The following is a 17,127-nucleotide window of genomic DNA, read 5'->3' on the forward strand; positions in this document are numbered from 1 at the left end:
GGTCTGATGAGTCCAAATTTGAGAATTTTGGTTACAACTGCGTCTCACCAAGACAGCGGAGTAGGTGACCGGATGATCTCTGCATGTGTGGTTCCCACCGTCAAGCATGGAGGAGGAGGTGTGGGGGTGCTTTGCTGGTGACAGTCAGTGATTTATTTAGAATTCGAGGCGCACTAAACCAGCATGGCTACCACAGCATTTTGCAGTAATATGCCATCCCATCTGGTTTGCGCTTAGTCCCACTATCATTTGTTTTTCAACAGGACAATGACCCAAAACACACCTCAAGACTAGGTAAGGGCTATTTGACCAAGAAGGAGAGTGATGGTGCTGCATCAGATGGGCTGGCCTCCACAATCACCCGACCTCAACCCAATTGAGTTGGTTTGGGATGAGTTGAATCGCAGAGTGAGGGAAAAGCAGCCAACAAGTGCTCAGCATATGTGGGAACTCCTTCAAGACTGTTGGAAAAGCATTCCTCATGAAGCTGGTTGAGTGAATGTAGTGCTGAGAATGCAATGCTGAGAGTGTGCAATGCTGTCATCAAGGCAAAGGGTGGCTACTTTGAACAATATAAATTTATAAAATATATTTCAATTGTTTAACACTTTTTTGGTTACTACATGATTCCATATGTGGTTTCATTGTTTTGATGTCTATACTATTATTCTACAATGTCAAAAATAGTAAAAAATAAAAACCTTGATTGAGTAGGTGTCGACTTTTGACTGGTACTGTGTGTGTGTGTGTGTGTGTGTGTGTGTGTGTGTGTGTGTGTGTGTGTGTGTGTGTGTTATTTTTTTATTTATATATATATATATATATATATATATATACACACACATATGTGTATATATCGGAGTTTGGAAATGATGCGGACAATTACATTGTTTCCATCAATCTATCTGCAAAATTATAGCTGATCTGCCTAATTAATTTGCTTTAATAAATGCATTTTAAAAAGTTCTGTCCTATAACTATAACCTATAACTACGGAGGTTTGTAAATTCAAATTTTTTTCAAATAGACTTTCATTGATCATGGTTTTCAGTGACTCCTCAAAGCCTTTGGACTGTCTTTTGGAAATCGATATAACTGGAGGGTTTTCCTAGTTTTTTTTACTCTGAATAGCCAAAATTAGTAGTTTAACCGTTTTTTATTTTCCACAGAAAGTTAAGGAAATTGTGGATCAAGAGCTGTGTCCGTTCTTCTACACTCCTACTATCTCTGGTGAGTGACCCTTGCTTTTTCATATTCACTTTCATAATTACATACAGTGCATTCGGAAAGTTTTCAGTCCCATTGACTTTTTCCACATTTTGTTATGTTACAGCCTTATTCTAAAATTGATTAAGTAAAATAAACATCCTCATCAATCTACACACAATAACCCATGGTGACAAAGCAAAAACAGGTTTTTAGAAATGTTTGCAAATGTATTAAAAATATAAAACGGATACCTTATTGACGTTAGTATTCATACCCTTTGCTATGACACTTGAAATTGAGCTCAGGTGCATCCTGTTCCCAATGATCATCCTTGATGTTTCTACAACTTGATTAGAATACACATGTGGTAAATTCAATTGATAGGACATGATTTGGAAAGGCACACACCTGTCTATATAAGGTCCCACAGTTGACTGTGCATGTCAGAGCATATATCAAGCCATAAGGAATTGTCCGTAGAGCTCCGAGACAGGATTGTGTCAAGGCAAAGATCTGGGGAAGGGTACCAAAACATTTCTGAAGCATTGTAGGTCCTCAAGGACACAGTGGCCTCCATCATTCTTAAATGGAAGAAGTTTGAAACCAGCAAGACTCTTCCTAGATCTTGCTGCCCAGCCAAACTGAGCAGTTGGGGGAGGAGGGCCTTGGTAGTCACTCTGAAAGAGCGCCAGAGTTCCTCTGTGGAGATGGGAGAACCTTCCAGAAGGACAACCATCTCTGCAGCCCTCCACCAATAAGGCCTTTATGGTAGAGTGGCCAGATGGAATCCACTAATCAGTAAAAGGCACATGACACCCCGCTTGGAATTTGACAAAGCCACCTAAAGGAAACAAGATTCTCTGGTCTGACGAAACCAAAATTGAACTCTTTGGCCTGAATGCCAAGCATCACATGTGGAGGAAACCTGGAACCATCCCTACGGTGAAGCATGGTGGGGGCAGCATCATGCTGTGGGGATGGTTTTCAGCGTCAGGGACTGGGAGACTAGTCAGGATCGAGGGAAAGATGAACGGAGCAAAGTACAGAGAGATCCTTGATGAAAACCTGCTCCAGAGTGCTCAGGCCTAAGCCTGTGGCGAAGGTTCACCTTCCAACAGGACAACAACCCTAAGCACACACCCAAGACAACGCAGGAGTGGCATCGGGACAAGTCTCTGAATGTCCTTGAGTGGCCAGCTAAAGTCCGGACTTAAACCCTGATCACATCTCTGGAGTAGAGGTTGACCGATTAATCGGAATGGCCGATTAATTAGGGCCGATTTCAAGTTTTCATAACACTCGGAAATCTGTATTTTTGGGCGCCGATTTGCTGATAAAAAAATATAGATATATATAATTTTTTTTTACACCTTTATTTAACTAGGCAAGTCAGTTAAGAGCACATTCTTATTTTCAATGACTGCCTAGGAACGGTGGGTTAACTGCCTCGTTCAGGGGCCGAAAGACAGATTTTTCATCTTGTCAGCTCGGGGGATTCAAACTTGCAACCTTACAGTTAACTAGTCCAACGCAATAACGACCTGCCTCTCTCTCGTTGCACTCCACAAGGAGACTGGCTGTTACACGAATGCAGTAAGCCAAGGTAAGTTGCTAGCTAGCACTCATCTTATAAAAAACAATCAATCATAATCACTAGTTAACTACACATGGTTGATGATATTACTAGATATTATCTAGCGTGTCCTGCGTTGCATATAATCTGACTGAGCATACAAGCATACAAGTATCTTATCTGACTGAGCGGTGGTAGGCAGAAGCAGGCACGTAAACATTAATTCAAACACCACTTTCGTGCGTTTTGCCAGCAGCTCTTCGTTGTGCGTCAAGCATTGCGCTGTTTATGACTTCAAGCCTATCAACTCCCGAGATGAGGCTGGTGTGACCGAAGTGAAATGGCTGGCTAGTTAGCGTGCACTAATAGCTTTTCAAACTTCACTCGCTCTGAGCCTTGGTGGTTGTTTCCCTTGCTCTGCATGGGTAACGCTGTTTCGATGTGGTGGCTGTTGTCGTTGTGTTGCTGGTTCGAGCCCAGGGAGGAGCGAGGAGAGGGACGGAAGCTATACTGTTACTGGCAATACTAAAGTGCCTATAAGAACATCCAATAGTCAAAGGTTAATGAAATACAAATGGTATAGAGGGAAATAGTCCTATAATAACTACAACCTAAAACTTCTTACATGGGAATATTGAAGACTCATGTTAAAAGGAACCACCAGCTTTCATATGTTCTCATGTTCTGAGCAAGGAACTGAAACGTTAGCTTTCTTACATAGCACATATTGCACTTTTACATTCTTCTCCAACACTTTGTTTTTGCATTATTTAAACCAAATTGAACATGTTTCATTATCTACTTGAGGCTAAATTGATTTTATTGATGTATTATATTAAGTTAAAATAAGTGTTAATTCAGTATTGTTGTAACTGAATATTTTCCGAATGCACTGTATCGAGAAGTCGTTAAATATAAACATTTCAAATGAATTATGTTTTCTTTTTATATGTTCCATTAGTGCTGGGAAGATGCCTACCTGATGTTACCGCTCTGAAGAATATTCCTAATGCCAATACGTGGGGCTTGCCATCAAGCATCAATGATACAGTCAATGGCATCAGGAACGCAAAAGGGTAGGGGGTGTTTGTGTGTGTGTGTGTGTGTCAAAAGTTTAGATACACCTACTCCATTCAAGTTTGTTTTTTGTTTTTTAAACATCACAGCACAGTTGAAAAATACATGGCAAATATAAATCAGGGTTAGGGGAAAATATTAAAGGGCAATATATTGTTTTAATATTTACAGTACCAGTCAAGTTTGGACACAGCTACTATCAATGGTTTTTCAATGGTTTTATTTGTATTATTTTCTACATTGTAGAATAATAGTAAAGACATCAAAACTATGAAATAACACATAGAATCATGTAGTAACCAAAAAGGTGTTAAACAAATCAAATATTTTTAACATTTGAGATTCTTCAAAGTAGCCACCCTTTGCCTTGATGACAGCATTGTACACTCTTGGCATTATCTCAACCAGCTTCATGAGGAATGCTTTTCCAACAGTCTTGAACGAGATCCCACATATGCTGAGCACTTGTTGCTTTCCCTTCACTCTGTGGTCCAACTCATCCCAAGTCATCTCAGTTGGGTTGAGGTCGGGTGATTGTGAAGGCCAGGTCATCTGATGCAGCACTCATCACTTTCCTTGGTCAAATAGTCCTTACACAGCTTGGTGGCGTGTTGGGTTATTGTCCTGTTGAAAAACAAATGCTAGTCCCACGAAGTGCAAACCAGATGGGATGGTGTATCGCTGCAGAATGCTGTGGTAGCCATGCTGGTTAAGTGTGCCTTAAATTCTAAGTGAATCAGACAGTGTCACCAGAAAAGCACCATCACACCACCTCCTCCATGCTTCACGGCGGGAACCACACATGCGGAAATCATCCGGTCACCTACTCTGTCTCACAAAGATTCGGCAGTTGGAACCAAACATCTCCAATTTGGACTCCAGACTAAGGACAGATTTCCACCAGTCTTGTGTCCATTGCTCGTGTTTCTTGTCCCAAGCAAGTCTCTTCTTCTTATTGGTGTCCTTTAGTAGTGGTTTCTTTGCAGCAATTCAACTGTGAAGGCCTCACACAGTCTTTGAACAGTTGATGTTGAGATGTGTCTGTTACTTGAACTCTGTGAATAATTTATTTGGGCTGCAATCTGAGGTGCAGTTTACTCAAATGCACTTATCCTCTGCAGCAGAGGTAACTCTGGGTCTTCCTTTCCAGTGGCGGTCCTCGTGAGAGCCAGTTTTATCATAGCGCTTGATGGTTTTTCAATCTTAAATCAAAGTTTATTTGTCACGTGCGCCGAATACAACAGGCTCTACAGGCTCTAACCAATAGTGCGGAGGGAAAAAAGTGTGTAGGTAAGTAAAGAAATAAAACAACAGTAAAAATGAATTTGAAAATAAGAGTAGCAAGGCTATATACAGATACCGGTTAGTCAGGCTTATTGAGGTAGTATGTACATGTGGGTATGGTTAAAGTGACTGCATATATGATGAACAGAGAGTAGCAGTAACGTAAAAAGAAGGGTTGGCGGGTGGTGGGACACAATGCCGATAGCCCGGTTAGCCAATGTGCGGGAGCACTACTGGTTGGTCGGGCCAATTGAGGTAGTATGTACATGAATGTGTAGTTAAAGTGACTATGCATATACGATAAACAGAGTGGCAGCAGCGTAAGAGAGGGGTTGGGGGGGCACACAGTGCAAATAGTCCGGGTAACCATTTGGTTACCTGTTCAGGAGTCTTATGGCTTGGGGGTAAAAACTGTTGAGAAGCCTTTTTGTCCTAGACTTGGCACTCCGGTACTGCTTGCCATGCGGTAGTAGAGAGAACAGTCTATGGCTGGGGTCTATGACAATTTTCAGGGCCTTCCTCTGACACCGCCTGGTGTAGAGGTCCTGGATGGCAGGCAGCTTAGCCCCAGTGATGTACTGGGCCGTACGCACTGCCCTCTGAAGTGCCTTGCGGTCGGAGGCCGAGCAATTGCCGTACCAGGCAGTGATGCCAAATCTTTTTAGTTTCCTGAGGGGGAATAGGCTTTGTCTTGCCCTCTTCACATCTGTCTTGGTGTGTTTGGAGCATTCTAGTTTGTTGTTGATGTGGACACCAAGTAATTTGAAGCTCTCAACCTGCTCCACTACAGCCCAGTCGATGAGAATGGGGACGTGCTCGGTGCTCCTTTTCCTGCAGTCCGCAATCATCTCCTTAGTCTTGGTTACGTTGAGGGATAGGTTGTTATTCTGGCACCACCCGGCCAGGTCTCTGACCTCCTCCCTACAGGCTGTCTTGTCGTTGATCAGGCCTACCACTGTTGTCGTCAGCAAACTTAATGATGGTGTTGGAGTCATGCCTGAACATGCAGTCGTGGGTGAACAGGGAGTACAGGAGGGGACTGAGCACGCACCCCTGGGGAGCTCCAGTGTTGAGGAACAGCGTGGCAGTTGTGTTGCTACCTACCCTCACCACCTAGGGGCGGCCCGTCAGGAAGTCCAGGATCCAGTTGCAGATGGAGGTGTTTAGTCCCAGGTTCCTTAGCTTAGTGATGAGCTTTGAGGGTACTATGGTTTTGAACATAAGCTGTAGTCAATGAATAACATTCTCACATAGGTGTTCCTTTTGTTTAGGTGCGAAAGGACAATGTGGAGTGCAATAGAGATTGCATCATCTGCAGATCTGTTTGGGCGGTATGCAAATTGGAGTGGGTCTAGGGTTTCTGGGATAATGGTGTTGATGTGAGCCATTACCAGCCTTTCAAAGCACTTCATGACTACGGATGTGAGTGCCACGGGTCTGTAGTCATTTAGGCAGGTTGCCTTAGTGTTCTTGGGCACAGGGACTATGGTGGTCTGCTTGAAGCATGTTGGTATTACAGACTCAATCAGGGACATGTTGAAAATGTCAGTGAAGACACCTGCCAGTTGGTCAGCACATGCCCGGAGCACACGTTCTGGTAATCCATCTGGCTCCGTAGCCTTGTGAATGTTGACCTGTTTAAAGGTCTTACTCACGTCGGCTACGGAGAGCGTGATCACACAGTCGTCCGGAACAGCTGATGCTCTCATGCATGCCTCAGTGTTGCTTGCCTCGAAGCGAGCATGGAAGTGATTTAGCTTGTCTGGTAGGCTCATGTCACTGGGCAGCTCGCGGCTGTTCTTCCCTTCGTAGTTTGTAAGCCCTGCCACATCCGACGAGCGTCGGAGCCGGTGTAGTATGACTCAATCTTAGACCTGTATTGACGCTTTGCCTGTTTGATGGTTCATCGCAGGGCGTAGCAGGATTTCTTGTAAGCTTCCGGGTTAGAGTCCCGCACCTTGAAATCGGCAGCTCTACCCTTTAGCTCAGTGCGAATGTTGCCTGTAATCAATGGCTTCTGGTTGGGGTATGTACATACAGTCACTGTGGGGACGATGTCCTCGATGCACTTATTGATAAAGCCAGTGACTGATGTGGTGTATTCCTCTGTCATCGGAGGAATCACGGAACATGTTCCAGTCTGTGATAGCAAAACAGTCCTGTAGTTTAGCATCTGCTTCATCTGACCATTTTTTTTTATAGACCACTGGTGCTTCCTGCTTTAATTTAGGCTTGTAAGCAGGAATCAGGAGGATAGAGTTGTGGTCGGATTTACCAAATGGAGGGCGACAGAGCGCTTCGTACGCATCTCTGTGTGTGGAGTACAGGTGATCTAGAATTTTTTTTCCCTCTGGTTGCACATTTAACATGTTGATAGAGATTTGGTAGAACTGATTTAAGTTTCCCTGAATTCGTCTCTGGCCACTAGGCCTTAAGGAGCGCCGCCTCTGGGTGAGTGGTTTCCTATTTGCTTATTTCCATATCCATCTGGCTGAGTGTGGTCTTAGTGCCGGCATCTGTCTGTGGTGGTAAATAAACAGCCACGAAAAGTATAGCTGAGAACTCTCTAGGCAAGTAGTGTGGCCTGCAATTTATCATAATATACTCTACTTCAGGCGAGCAAAATCTAGAGACTTAGATTTTGTGGACCAGCTGTTGTGACTGCACTTGAAGAAACGTTCAAAGTTCTTGAAATTTTCCAGATTGACTGATCTTCATGTCTTAAGGTAACGGTGGACCGTCATTTCTCTTTGCTTATTTGAGCTGTTCTTGCCATAATTTGGACTTGGTCTTCTACCAAATAGGGCTATCTTCTGTATACCACCCCTACCTTGTCACAACACAACTGATTGCCTCAAATGCATTAAGAAGGAAAGAAATTCCACAAATTAACAAGGCACACCTGTTAATTGAAATGCATTCCAGGTGACTACCTCATGAGGCTGGTTGAGAGAATGCCAAGAGTGTGCAAAGCTGTCAAGGCAAAGGGTGGCTACTTTGAGGAATCTCAAATGTTAAATATATTTTGATTGAACACTTTTTTTGGTTACTACTTGATACAATGTGGTATTTCATAGTTTTGATGTCTGTAGTATTATTTTACAATGTAGAAAATAGTCTAAATAAAGAAAAACCCTTGAGTAGGTGTGTTCAAACTTTTGACTGGTACTGTATATACAGTGCCTTCAGAAAGTCTTCAGATCATTTTACTTTTTCCACATATTGTTATGTTACAGCCGTAATCGAAAATGGATTAAAAAACAACATTCTCAGCAACCTACACACAATACCCCATAATGGCAAAGCGAAAAGTTTGTTATAATGTTTTCCAAATTTATAAAAAAAATACAGAACAGATACCTTATTTACTGCACTTGAAGAAACTTAGCTCAGGTGCATCCTATTTCCATTGATCATGTTTCTATAACTTGATTGGAGTCCACCTGTGGTAAATTAAATTTATTGAACACGATTTGGAAAGGCGCACACAACTGTCAATATAAGGTTCCACAGTTGACTGTGCATGTCAGAGCAAAAACCAAGCCATGGGGTTGAAGGAATTTTCTGTAGAACTCAGAGACAGGATTGTGTCGAGGCAAAGATCTGGGGATGGGTACAAAAAAATGTCTGCAGCATTGAAGGTCCTCAATAACACAGTTGCCTCGATCATTCTTAAGTATGAGAAGTTAGGAACCACCAAGACTCTGCCAGGGCGGCCAGCTTCAGGAAAACTGAGCAATCGGGGGAGAAGGGCCTTGGTCAGGGAGGTGACCAAGAGCCCGATGGTCACTCTGAAAGAGCTCCAGAGTTCCTCTGTGGAGATGGGAGAACCTTCCAGAATTACAACCATCTCTGAAGCACTCTACCAATCAGGCCTTTATGGTAGAGTGGCCAGACGGAATCCACTCCTCAGTAAAAGGCACATGACTGCCCGCTTGGAGTTTTCCAAAAGGCACCTAAAGACTCTCAGACCATGAGAAACAAGATTCTCTTGTCTGATGTAACCAAGATTGAACTTTTTAGCCTGAATGCCAAGCGTCACATCTAGAGGAAACCTGGCACCATCCCTACGGTGAAGCATGGTGGTGGCAACATCATGCTGTGGGGATGTTTTTCAGTGGCAGGGAGACTAGTCAGGATCGAGGTAAAGATGAACGGAGCAAAGTACAGAGATATCCTTGATGAAAACCTGCTCCAGAGCGCTCACAACCTCAGACTGGGGCGAAGGTTCAGCTTCCAACATAACAACAACCCAAAGCACACAGCCAAGACAATGCAGGAGTGGCTTCGGGACAAGTACTCAACAAAGTACTGAGTAAAGGGTCTGAATACTTATGTAAATGTGATATTTCAGTTTTGTAGATATAAATGAGTAAAAAATTCTAAAAACCTGTTTGTGCTTTGTAATTACGGGTATGTCCAGACCTGAGTGGTCATTTTTTAAATGTAATAAACTAGGAATAAGACAACTAGATAACTAGGCTTAGACTTTTATGTTCATCCTTTGACACATAAACAGGTGTAATAGTTAGTTCCTTGGGTTGTTTGTGTATAAAATACTGTCAGTGGGCTGTTGTACAACCTCCCAAATTATCCCTCAATGTGCTGTAGTAATCAATACACTTACTGCTACTGAATACCAGGAGTCAAAGAAAGCTTATAATGTTACCCTCTCTTTCTATTGAGCTCTGTAAATGCCACCAATTCAGGAATGTACTATTACAAAACAAACTTCACATTTCTTTCTTTGTTCCTTTTTATCTCCTTCTCTATTTCTAAATCGTCTCTGCTTTTATCTTAATTTATCCTGTAGTACTCTGCTGTTTTGTTTCAAAGACATTGTCAGTAATTACTAGCATTAACATGTATTTTCCCTGTGTGTCTTGTAGTGACATAGTAAACAGCTTCAATGCCAAGGAGATTGGAGTGAGAATCTTTGAGGACTTTGCGTCGTCATGGCAGTGGATCATAGCGTGAGTTCATTTTCACCTCTCATCAGACCACCCCCTACTGCCAGTTACTTGTCAATGCACAATTTCCAGTGTGCTGTGGTATTAGATCAGGAGAAACCAGAGAAGTTTGCATGGTCGCTCTATCTTTCATGTTACACTTAATTTATTTAACTTATTAAATATGAGAGAGCTTCTTTCTGCAGCAAACATTGATAAATGGAATGCTTATTAGGGCTGGGACGATACCAGTATTACTGCAAGGAAACAAAACACGAAGCGGATTTCACTTTAGGAAACTGCCCTATTGTTGGAAACAAACATCATGTTGTCATCTAGTCACATTTTATATATTTTTCAAGCTACAGAAAACAATATTTTACATACAGACGGTTTTTAAAGGACCGATGAGCTTGGTCTGCTTCGTGTTTTCATTTTTGCCAAGAAAAAAACATTGCGATACTGGTATCATCACAGCCCTAATGCTTAAGTGCTTATAAAACGGGACAAACCTGTAGGTGTCAAAGTATGTGTTTCACCTGTATCAGACCCATATCTTTATATACATGGCTTTGACATGTATATCCGGTGGCTTGATACATATTTACAAATCATATTTACAAGTCAAGTATGTAATAATCCTTAATCTGTGACATCGGCCTTATATTTTAATAATGACCAGAAATGTCTCTTCTTTCGAATTTTTGTTCTCCTCCACCTCCTTTTTAACTTTATTCTCTCTCCGCTCTTCCAATCCACTCTCTTACCCTGCTGGGTTCCTCTCTCCTCTCCTCCGTCAGTGCACTGGTCATAGCCATGGTGGTCAGTTTTCTGTTCCTCCTTCTGTTGCGGTTTATTGCCCCTGTTATGGTCTGGGTCCTTATATTTGGAGTGTTGGCAGTAGGTGCCTATGGTAAGTCCATTGATAATAACAGGTGTGGTAATAATATGTCTACTAGCATGTATGCCGTGTACTCTCTCTAGTAGGTCTAAACACACATGACCAAAAGTATGTGGACACCTGCTCTTTGAAAATCTCATTCCAAAATCATGGGCATTAATGTGGAGTTGGTCCCCCCCCCTTTGCTGCCAAAACAGCCTCCCCTCTTCTGGGAAGGCTTTCCACTAGAAGTTGGAACATTAATGCAGGGACTTACTTCCATTCAGCCACAACAGCATTAGTGAGGTCGGGCACTTAGGCCTGGCTCGCAGTCGGCGTTCCGATTCATCCCAAAGGTGTTCGATAGGGTTGAGGTCATGGCTCTGTACAGGCCAGTCAAGTTCTTCCACACCGATCTCGACAAACCATTTGTATGGACCTTGCTTTGTGCACGGGGGCATTGTCATGCTGAAATAGGAAAAGACGTTCCCCAAACTGTTGCAACAAAGTTGGAAGAACAGAATTGACTAGAATGTCATTGAATGCTCTAGCGTTAAGATTTCCCTTCACTGGAACTAAGGGGCCTAGCCGGAACCATGAATAACAGACCCAGACTATTATTCCTCCTCTACTAAACTTTACAGTTGGCACTATGTATTGGGGCAGGTAGCGTTCTCCAGGCATCTGCCAAACCCAGATTCGTCCGTCGGGCTGCCAGATGGTATAGTGTGATCTATCACTCCAGAGTCCAATGGCGGCGAGCTTTACACCACTCCAGCCTACGCTTGGCATTGCACATGGTGATCTTAGGCTTGTGTGCGGCTGCTCGGCTGTGGAAACCCATTTCATAAATCTCCCGACACAGTTCTTGTGCTGATGTTGCTTCCAGAGGCAGTTTGGAACTCGGTAGTGAGTGTTACAACCGAGGACAGACGATTTTTGCGTGCTATGCACTTCAGCACGCGGCGGTCTCGTTCTGTGAGCTTGTGTGGACTACCACTTCGCGGCTGAGACGTTGTTGGTCCTTGAAAGGCCATTCTATTGCCAATGTTTGTCTATGGAGACTGCATGGCTGTGTGCTCAATTTTATACACCTGTCAGCAATGAATGGGGCTGAAAAACTGAATCCACTCATTTGAAGCTGTGTCATCATACTTTTGTATATATAGTGTATGTAGTTCACATTGGTTTAAGAACATGGACTTTTCAGGGTGGTTAAAGCATTTTTTTTTTCTCCCTCGCACTCTGCCTGACTATGTGTAGGCATATATCACTGCTGGTGGGAGTACGACAACTACAGAAAGTCTGCTGTCTCCATCACTGACATAGGCTTCACCACCGACTTCAAGGTCTACCTTCAGGTCAAGGAGACCTGGCTGGCCTTCTGTGAGTCTGATATTACACATGCTCATTTTATGTCTCTGTTTTCTTCTGTACACAGACTGACAGACATTCTTTTCTGATGACAACTTTGTACCATTGTTGACCTATCTACTTCCACCCTACATCTTTCTCTCTCTTTTTTTATCGCTCAGTGATAATCCTGTCTGTGGTAGAGTGCATTCTTCTCCTGACCTTGATCTTTCTGCGGACCAGAATCCTCATCGCCATCGCTCTCATCCAGGAGTCCAGCAAGTGAGTCATGTTAGATATATGAGCCAGGATTACACATACTGGCCCATACTTACACACACACACACACACAACCATGTATTGTGACAAATATTCTACCAATATTGCGATACAACCTAACTTTTCAGCACACGTCCTGTAACTATGTCGCTCTCTTTCACAGGGCTGTCAGTCACATGATGTCTACGCTGTTCTACCCTCTCATCACCTTTGTTCTCCTGGTGGTGTGTGTGGCCTATTGGGGCATCACTGCTCTGTATCCTCTCACAGTCATTTAAATATTTGTGGGTATTTACACTGCCTATTATAGTTTTATGACAAAAGGTCTGTTTTGTATCTGTTTTCCACATCTACAAACTCCACAGTATAGTTAACCCACTTGACAGAGGTTGTTTAGGTATCTGGCCACTTCAGGTATTCCAGTGTACAAAGTGGTGGCTCTCAACTCTACTCAGGATAACTGTGGTCAAATCAGTGGCAATGAGACCTGTGACCCACAGGTAAGTGTCCCTGATTAACTTTGACCCCATAGAGATACATGCAGAAAGCCCAACTCAGAAATACACAGAAAATGTGTCTACTTAGTTCAGCCGTCTACTTAAAAGGGGAAAAAAAACAGTTTGACCCCTTTCCATCTCTCCATTCATATCTCATCCCTTCCTTTTTCATCTCTCCCCCTTATCTTTCCCTCAGACATTCTACAACTCTACAGACTACTCGTGGTGCCGATCGGCACGCTGCATCTTCATCAAGTACAACAACGAGGGCCTGCTGCAGAGAAACCTGTTCAACCTGCAGATCTACAACGTGGTGGCCTTCCTGTGGTGCGTCAACTTTGTCATCGCCATGGGCCAGTGCAGCCTGGCCGGGGCCTTCGCCTCCTACTACTGGGCCTTAAACAAGCCCTCGGACATCCCCACCTTCCCGCTGTCCCAGGCCTTCATCCGCACAATACGGTAAGGGAGTAGACAAACGCTTCAACAGTAGGGGTGTGGTGGTGCCTTTCCTTGCCTGGCCACTAGAGGGTCCACAGACTGAGTGTACAAACATTAGAAACACCTTCATAATATTGAGTTGCACCCCCTTTTGCCCTCAGAACAGCCTCACTTTGTCAGTGCATGGACTCTACAACCTGTCAGTGTTCCACAGGGATGCTGGCCCATGTTAACTCCAATGCTCCAAGTTGGCTGGATGTCCTTTTGGGTGGTGGACCATTTTTTATACACACGGGAAACTGTTGATCGTTCCTTTTATTTAACCTTTATTTAACTAGGCAAGTCAGTTAAGAACAAATAGTTATTTACAATGATGGCCTACTGGGGAACAATGGGTTTAACTGCCTTGTTCAGGGGCAGAACGACAGATTTTTACCTTGTCAGCTCGGGGATTCGATCCAGCAACCTTTCGGTTACTGGCCCAACGGTCTAACCACTTTGACACACTCAAACCGGTGTGCCTGGCACCTACTACCATACCGCGTTCAAAGGCATTTAAATATTTTGTCTTCCACATTCACACTCTGAACGGCGGACGTACACAATCCATGTTTCAAGGCTTACAAATGCTTATTTAACCTGTCTCCTCCACTTCATCTACACTGATTGAAGTGGATTTAACAAGTGACATCAATAAGGGATCATAGCTTTTACCTGGATTCACCTGGTCAGTCTGTCATGGAAAGAACAGGTGTTCCTTATATTTTGTACACTCTGTAATCTGAGCCAGAATCAAATGTTGTATTTTGTTAGCTTTCCATTCAATTAACTCAATCTCTCCCCCTATGTCTGTTTCTTTCTTGTGTCTCTTAGATACCATGTTGGCTCCCTGGCATTTGGTGCTCTGATCCTCACCCTCATTCAGATAATCCGGATCATCCTGGAGTACCTGGACCACAAGACCAGAGGTAAGGCTGGAGGCCGCATTGGACTTTCCTTAAACTGTTATTATTATCCGATTCAAACATGTAATCAATCTATTATGTATGTATGTGTCTCTCTCTCTCTAGCGGCTCAAAACCCCTGTTCTCGGTTCCTCATGTGCTGTCTAAAGTGTTGCTTCTGGTGTTTGGAGAAGTTCATAAAGTTCCTCAATAGAAACGCCTACATCATGGTCAGTCTCCACTACGTCACCATAACATCATCACTAATACCTGTTAACTCCAAGTCCCTGTCAGTCAATCTCGCTCCTTCAGTTCCCCAGTGTAGAATATTTCTGGTAGGCTATGTGTCTAATACACACTCCTCTTTTTTTCCCACAGATTGCCATATATGGAAAAAACTTCTGTGTCTCCGCTAAAAACGCATTCATGCTTCTAATGAGGAACATTGTCAGGTACAGTATGTGCTCTAGTAATGGTTGGTATGCCTGTGGGAAGGTGTAGACATGTTTTTCCCTCTTACATAAGAACATTTTGCATGGATTTGATTGACTGCTGTGGAACCAAAGCTGAGTGGTGGGGACGTGTTTTCCTGACTGTGCATCTCCACTCAGGGTGGTGGTGCTAGATAAAGTGACGGACCTGCTGCTGTTCTTTGGGAAGATGCTAGTGGTGGGAGGAGTAGGTAAGAGGACAACATAATTATTGTGTTATCATTGGTGGTAGTTCTGAATGAATGGGCGCTCCTTTGGTGCATTTTACAGGCCAGAAGTGTGATTGAATAACCGGTCTAAATTAATCTAATCTTTAACCAACCCTCCTCTTCTCTTCTCAGGTGTCCTGGCCTTCTTTTTCTTCTCTGGCAGAATAAGACTACCGGGCAGCAATTTCCGTACTGAAATGCTCAACTATTACTGGATGCCCATTATTGTAAGTGACAGTCATATATACAGGTAATTAAATGTGTGTTAGAGAAAGAAATTGACAGTGGTGTGTATGTCTTTGTGGTAACAGGTGGTTGTGGTGGGAGCATACCTCATTGCTCATGGATTCTTCAGTGTGTACAGCATGTGTGTGGACACACTTTTCCTCTGCTTCTGTGAGTAGAGCACCTCCAGCAACAAATATTACTGTATCAAATACTGAACACTCATGCATTACATTGTGCAATGAAGCAAGATATGTAACAATTTTTTTTTCCCCAACATGCCTGTTGATTTTCTCTCCCTTTCTCACAGTGGAGGACTTGGAGCGACATGATGGAACGATGCAGAAGCCATATTACATGTCAAAGAACCTGATGAAAATCCTCAATAAAAAGAACAGGGGACCTAAAAATGGCAAAGGAAAGGATTGATGAAGTAGTGCCTTTAGACGAATTAGAACCACAGTTACTTTCAATATCCTAGAAACATCCTATAAATATGACATGTTTTTCCTTTCAGATCTTTCAGCCTTCTCTCCTTCTGTTTCCCCCCTTCTGACATGTCAAAGTTGACCCATAATGGATCACTTTTTTGCACTTTCAACTTGAGATAACGTGTCCACGCTTATTAAGTGTGATTAGATATTTTCTTAAATTCCAGCTACTTCTAACAATTTTAATTTACCAAAACTAGAGCTTTTTATTACTCTAACCAAAACCAAATGTTTATTCTCTCCCAGTGCTTATTTGTTTTAAAAAAATATACATTTTTCTCAAGTGAGCAAATTATTTATTAGATACAGAAATCGCCGCCATAACTGTTTTAAATACTTTTTTTTTATGATCCTCAGTATTCTGTATATTGTTTAAGGTCTCTTATTTTTTTTCCTATTATTCTGTACGTAAATCCGAGACACTCCATTTAGAGAATGGTATGTGTTTATTTGTGGCTCGCTTACATCCAATTAGTATATGTTGCAAAATGTACAATATGTTACGAATTCCAATTTGTTGGTGCTAATGTTTAGGTGGCTAATGCTAACGTCAGCTATCTCTAGTGGATAAGGTTAGGTTAAAGGGTTAGCTAAAATGTTACTTGTCTGTGATGAGATTCGAACACGCAACCTTTGGTTTGCTAGACGTTCACGTTATATGCCCACCCACCCTATTTTTGTTTTTGCCTTAAGTAAAATTCTGTCTTATGTAATATATCATACTAATTTAAGTGTCCCGGATGTAAGTTTACTATATTACGTCTAGTCTGAGACCAGTCTGGACCCCTATTTGTATTGTTATTAAGTATGGACCCTGGAACAAATTAAATTCAGTCGAGTGAGCACATCCATCCATTTGGCTGCACGCACTCAACACAACTAGAGTACTTTCAGTTGTCAAGTATCAATGTTCATTTACCTCACATACTGTACTATCCAGCATGTCATAATCTTACTACATTCCTCAACCTCTTGTCTCCTGAGACCCAGAGAGGGAATGCATGTGGGAGTCAGCAATCACGTGATCTACTAATCACGTGATCATTCAACGGTCCAGTACAAGAGCAAGTGCCTCTACTGTTGAGCTAAATTCTAGTAGCATTACATTGCTGTAATGCTACTAGAACAGTTGGGGTAAACAACCTGTGCAACCAGTTCTGTTAATCATATGATCATCTCGACTGCAATCATATTACTAGATGGGATACACCTGATCCAGCTAATTTAG

General features: G+C 42.7%; 1 protein-coding gene across 2 annotated transcripts in view; it reads left to right on the forward strand.

Annotated features, from left to right (window-relative positions):
• The window catches only part of LOC110496108 (choline transporter-like protein 4), a 41,618-nt gene extending 24,832 nt beyond the window's left edge, over positions 1-16,786 (forward strand). For both annotated transcript variants that reach the window (XM_090208496.1, XM_021571808.3), the window contains exons 7-22: positions 1,170-1,230; positions 3,744-3,858; positions 10,033-10,116; positions 10,893-11,005; positions 12,236-12,358; positions 12,508-12,607; positions 12,768-12,860; positions 13,002-13,104; positions 13,298-13,560; positions 14,413-14,507; positions 14,610-14,713; positions 14,862-14,935; positions 15,095-15,165; positions 15,316-15,410; positions 15,495-15,579; positions 15,719-16,786. In XM_090208496.1, the coding sequence (XP_090064622.1) occupies positions 1,170-1,230; positions 3,744-3,858; positions 10,033-10,116; positions 10,893-11,005; positions 12,236-12,358; positions 12,508-12,607; positions 12,768-12,860; positions 13,002-13,104; positions 13,298-13,560; positions 14,413-14,507; positions 14,610-14,713; positions 14,862-14,935; positions 15,095-15,165; positions 15,316-15,410; positions 15,495-15,579; positions 15,719-15,837 (1,698 nt within the window). In that variant the 3' untranslated portion in view covers positions 15,838-16,786. The remainder of the gene's footprint in view (positions 1-1,169; positions 1,231-3,743; positions 3,859-10,032; positions 10,117-10,892; positions 11,006-12,235; positions 12,359-12,507; positions 12,608-12,767; positions 12,861-13,001; positions 13,105-13,297; positions 13,561-14,412; positions 14,508-14,609; positions 14,714-14,861; positions 14,936-15,094; positions 15,166-15,315; positions 15,411-15,494; positions 15,580-15,718) is intronic.
• Positions 16,787-17,127: the final 341 nt, after the last annotated feature.

This window comes from Oncorhynchus mykiss, chromosome 18 (genome assembly GCF_057628025.1).
Source record: "Oncorhynchus mykiss isolate SJ-2025 chromosome 18, ASM5762802v1, whole genome shotgun sequence".
Classification (NCBI taxonomy): domain Eukaryota; kingdom Metazoa; phylum Chordata; class Actinopteri; order Salmoniformes; family Salmonidae; genus Oncorhynchus; species Oncorhynchus mykiss.